We start from the raw sequence: 5,651 nt of genomic DNA on the forward strand, positions 1-5,651 counted from the left end.
TTCCTTTTCCCCTAGCATGTGTGGCTGGGCTTCAAGCCATGGGATGAACCTTCTGGTACTTGTCTTGACCATTCTTCGATGTTAGTCTCCTATTTTGTTACTTTATGTTCCCAAGATGAATGCAATCTTTCTATGTCTGTCACTCTCTTTCTGACTCATTTCACTTAGCATGACATTTTCAATGTAGTACCACTTTATGTAAATTTCATGACTTCATCTTTTCTAACAGCTGCATAATACTCCATTCTGTAGATGTCCCAAAGTTTCTTTAATCAGTCATCTGTTCTCGGGCACTCGGGTTTTTTCCAAATTTTGGCTACTATGAACAGTGTAGCAATGAACATAGAAGGGCAGATGTCATTTCACAGTACTTTTTTGACACTCCAGGATATATTCCCATAAGTGGTACTGCTGCATCAAATGGGAGCTCAATATCTATTTTTTTGAGAATTGTCCATATTGTTTTCCAAAAGGGCTCAACCAGTCAGCATTCCCAACAGCAGTGAAGAAGGGTCCCTTTCTCGCCACATCCGTGCCAACACTGGTTGCTTTTGTTCTTTTGGATGTCAGCTAGTCTCTGTGGTGTGATATGGTATCTCATTGTTTTGATTTGCATCTCCCTGATGATTAGTGATGTAGAGTATTTTCTCATGTGCCTTTATGAGAGCAGATTTAAATTCATCCTTTCTTCAATATTCTCCCTCAAGAAAACAAATTTCCTTATGTCAAGACTCCATACAGCCTACTATCTCCACATTGTGTGAAAGCTCATAATTCTCTTATCTGCATATATTTTTTGATTTTTATAGAAATTACCATAAATTTTTAATTACCTGTTATGGTATTTTTTTCCTTTTATTGGGATTTATTTGCTTTTTCTTCACACTTTCTTTTTTTAAAATTTTTATTAAAGAAATACCATGAGGCACAGTTGTAAGCATTCTAGTTTTGAGGGCATAGGCTGACTTACAAATTTTTGTGCTTGGGTTTCAGTTATACAATGATCCAGTACCCATTCCTCCACCAGCGCCCATTCTCCATCATTTACATTTTTTTAAAAAATTTTTGTTAGTGAAACACCATGAGGTACAATTGTAGATTTACAGATTTTTGTGCTTGGGTTTCAACTGTACAATTATCAAACACCCATCCCTCCACCAGTGCCCATTTGCCACCACCACGGGTCCCAGTATGCCTCCCACCCCCCACCCCCCCATTCCACCCTGCCTCTGTGGCAGGGTATTCCCTTTTGTTCTCTCTCTCATTTTGGGTGTTGCGGTTTGCAAAAGAGACATTGAGTGGCAATCATGTTTGGTCTATAGTCCACTTTTAGCATGCTTCTCCCATCCTGGGAGGATCCTCCCAACACCCTTTATTTGGTGCTCCTTTCTCTAACTGAGCTCCCTTTTCCCCTAGTATGCGTGGCTGGCCTCCAAGCCATGGAGCAAAACTCCTGGTACTAATCTCGGCCACTCTTTGGTGTTAGTCTCCTATTTTGTTACTCTATGTTCCCCAGATTAATGCAGTCTTTCTATGTCTATCTCTCTCTTTCTGAGTCATTTTGCTTAACATGATACTTTCCATGTAGTACGACTTGTATGTAAATTTAATGACTTCATCTTTTCTAACAGCTACATAGTAATCCATTGTATAGCTGTACCAAAGTTTTTTAACCAATCATCTGTTCTCGGGCACTCAAGTTTTTTCCAGGTTCTGGCTATTGTAAAGAGTGCTGCAATGAACAAACAAGTGCAGATGTCACTTCGACTTTACTTTTTTTTTGCCTCTCTGGGACATATTCCCAGGAGTGGTATTGCTGGATCAAATGGGAGCTCGATTTCTAATTTTTTGAGAAACGTCCACACTGTTTTCCAGGAGGGCTGAACCAGTCGGCATTCCCACCAGCAGTGAAGAAGGGTCCCTTTCTTGCCACATCCACGCCAGCACCGATTGCTTTTGTTCTTTTGGATGTGGGCCAGTCTCTGTGGTGTGAAATGATATCTCATTGTTGTTTTAATCTGCATCTATGATTTTTTTTGCAAATAAAAATTATCTAAGTTAAAAAGAAAATATAAATAATAATAATAATAATAATAATAATAATAATAACCCACTTATCAAGAGCTTGAAACCCAAAGACTAATAGAACACACCCAAAGTGGTCAGGGCCAGGCTTAGCACTACTTTTTTTTGTAAACTACCTCTTATTCTGATTCCCATTAGCATGCCTTCCAGCTTTCCCAGAAGATGTCCAAAGAAACCACTATGCTAAAAAACAAATGTACTTCTATCCCTGGGGACAGATTTTATCAAGTGCAAAATTATAAATACTCTTCACTTCTTTTCATGCTCTTCAGTAAGTGATGGTCTAAGGAACGAACGTGTGAAATTTCAGTAATTACTTCATGGTTTCCTCTAAGGATCAATTGGGAAAATTTTACCCCAGAGACCCAGAACCTAGAAATACTTCTGTGACAGTGTGCACGAAGAACATCGAGTCTCTGAAATCTGAGTTACTGCTCTTTAGCTTAACTAAAGCAATCAGAATCCCCTGGATCTTTTCCCTCTTCTCATGCTCTGTAGAAGCGTTCTTTGTGTGATTTAAGGGACGGGAAAAGAGCTGCAGGTTTAAGGTGGGTTTCTTTGGTGACAAATGCTGTGTGGTGGATGCTGCAAGAAAGGATCATATTTGATTTTCCTTCTGAGGCCTAAAAAATCTCTGCCAGTTACTCCTGCCTCCTGTCTTTCAGATAAGTATTGGCGACAATTCGGAGTGAACTATTTTTATCTGCACCAGAGCACAGAGATGGACTCAGCAATAGCTGTGATTCGTGGTGATTAGGGTCTCAATCTGTATTTAACATCTCATTTTTGATGTGCAAATGACTAAATTAATCTGAATTTTAGGACTTCATTTGTAAAATGTTTCTAGTAAAATTTATGAGTATTCACTTAGATGCTACATTGTGCATTGCTTAGGGTTCAAGGTAGCCATTCACTGCCTGTCTGATAAATTGAAGTCTAGGAAGTCAGGAACTATGGATATTGGGGAATATCTTGCAAAGATAGAGATAATTTGCATCTCTATTGTTCAATCCGAACCAGTCACCTTTGGGGCTGGTAGGGCATTTGTCTTGCAAGTGACCGACTTGGGTTTGATTCTCAGCATCCCAAATAGTCCCCTGAGCACCGCCAGGAGTAATTCCTGAGTGCAAAGCCAGGAGTAACCTCTGTGCATCACCAGGAGTGACCCAAAAAGCGAAAAAAAAAAAAAAAGAACCAATCACCTTATATCTGCATTTTAATTTCTATGACCTTTTGCCATTCCTTGAATAGGGGATAGGTGTAGGTCTTGGAGGAAAGGGACTAACACTTGGGTAAAAGAAACATGAATTTGGTGAATGATCTATTTTACAGTGGACTAGTCAAGGCATCTTTTCTATAGTATTTGACATATCTTTATTCTTTCAGAAAACACAAGGGGAATGACTGAAGCAAACCAAAGTGTCACTGAATTCCTCCTATTGGGTTTCTCCGAAAGTGCTGAGCAGCAGCTCCTCCTGTTCAGCGTCTTCCTAGGCATGTACCTGGTCACTGTCATGGGGAACCTGCTCATTATTCTGGCCATTGAGTTTGACCCACACCTGCACACTCCCATGTACTTCTTTCTGGCCAATCTCTCTTTTGCTGATGCTTGTTTTTCTTCCACTACAATCCCCAAGATGCTGGTGAACATTCAGACACATAGTCAGACCATCTCATACCAAGGATGCCTGGCCCAGATGCACTTTTTCATGACATTTGGGGCACTGGATGACTTCCTCTTGGGAGTGATGGCCTATGACCGCTATGTGGCTATCTGCCGGCCTCTTCACTATTCCACACTCATGAGTCCTGTTATGTGCCTGATCCTCCTTGCAGTCTGCTGGGTGCTCACGAACCTCGCTGCCCTCTTACACACCCTGCTTATGGCCAGGCTTTCCTTCTGTGCAGGCAACACTATCCATCACTTCTTTTGTGATGTTGTCCCTCTGCTTCAGCTCTCCTGCTCAGACACTGGTACTAACCAGGTAGCTCTGTTCATTGTGGGCTCCATGATACTCACTGGCCCGCTCTCATTGATTGTTTTGTCATACGCACGGATCATCTCCACTATCCTTAGAGTCCCATCTGCCTCAGGCAGGCAAAAGGCTTTCTCCACCTGTGGCTCCCACCTCACTGTTGTCTTCCTTTTTTATGGGGCGGCAATCGGTGTCTACCTATGCCCCCCTTCATCACACTCAGGGGGGAAGGACAGGGTGGCAGCTATATTTTACACAGTGGTAACTCCTATGCTGAACCCCTTCATCTATAGCCTCAGGAACAATGATATGAAGTCTGCACTGAGAAGGCTTTTTGGAGCTCCTGCAGCTTCTTCACGGAGACTTTAATTCTTTATCCATATTTTAAGTTACACAATAAAGCATCCATGTGTTTATGAAGCAAAATGTCACTTTTGCTAGGTTTTGGAGAATATTAGACTCTAAATAATTCTCTTTAATCACCAAATCCTGCCATGTATGTGGTCAGTATACTTCTTAAAGGATTTATTAACTGTCTTATTAAAAACATTAAATATTTCCCTGGAGTTGTGTCAGGTGATCTAAGCTATATAGGGACAAGGCAATTAAAACACCAATTTGTTTGGTGTTATTTTAATGAAAGATGCACATCTTTAACACGCAGTTCAACTGAATTTTATTAATTTCCCATTTTCCAGACATTATGTTAAACTGAGATATATTGATTCCATATCTTATGGAACTCCCCTTTCTATGCATAATGTAGTTGCTATTATACAACTAACTATAATATAAGCTCAGTCATAATAATTTTATTCTATATTACTATCTTTCTATGTATATTATGCCATTCATCATTCATTAATCATTCTCCTAAAGAGCCTTGAATATAATCTCAGGGCTAGGATTAAAGAGACGTGACTGGGGCCTGCTCGAGGCAATCGACGAATAACAGGATGATGAATGAATGAATGAATGATCGTATGAACATCACATTTTATAGATGAGGAAATTATAACTAGTGAGTTGTTACCCATTGTCCAAGGCAGGACCAAAATATTTTTTTGTCTGATACTGGAGTATAAATTCTTGCATTCTTTAATAGCATGCTTTTGGTGCTAATATTTGTTCCAAGAGACAGATTCATATTAAGGAAATTACTGTTCACTGATGGTCATATGGCAGGCAAGGTATTATATGCTACTGGCAAACTAAAAATTGAGCAAGGTATTTATTTTCATACGTGAAGCAGATATCCACACGTTCAATTTAACATTAACTATGAGTATGGTGATCATTGTCAGAAGAGGAAGAAAATGATTTTATCTAAATTTGATCAGATACAGTTTATTCATGAGGCAGAAATTAATGGAGCATTAAAGAGTAATTTTATTTAAACCTGTGAAAAAGAAAGAGAAGAGCGAATATTTCACAAACACAGGATATTTACAGTACAGTTTGTGTAGTTTCTTGGAGTCATTGTAGCTCAATTGTGCAAGTTTTTATAGTGCTCTCTCTGAATGTGGGTCTTACCTTTTCTTTCCCTGTTCAGTTTCCATGAAGCCTCTTGTTCAGTTCTGTTCTTTGTGG

General features: G+C 39.6%; 1 protein-coding gene across 1 annotated transcript; it reads left to right on the forward strand.

Annotated features, from left to right (window-relative positions):
* The first annotated feature begins 3,485 nt into the window (after window positions 1–3,485).
* LOC130045721 (olfactory receptor 1N2) lies at window positions 3,486–4,430 on the forward strand. Its single transcript, XM_056138559.1, has one exon. The coding sequence runs from the start codon at window positions 3,486–3,488 to the stop codon at window positions 4,428–4,430; it is 945 nt and encodes a 314-aa protein (XP_055994534.1).
* Window positions 4,431–5,651: the final 1,221 nt, after the last annotated feature.

The sequence above is a fragment of the Sorex fumeus genome, unplaced genomic scaffold (assembly GCF_029834395.1).
Source record: "Sorex fumeus unplaced genomic scaffold, SorFum_2.1 ptg000129l, whole genome shotgun sequence".
In the NCBI taxonomy this organism is placed as follows: domain Eukaryota; kingdom Metazoa; phylum Chordata; class Mammalia; order Eulipotyphla; family Soricidae; genus Sorex; species Sorex fumeus.

Coding starts and splice junctions, on each gene's coding strand:
- LOC130045721 (XM_056138559.1), top strand. CDS start 3,486: ATGACTGAAGCAAACCAAAGTGTCACTGAATTCCTCCTATTGGGTTTC.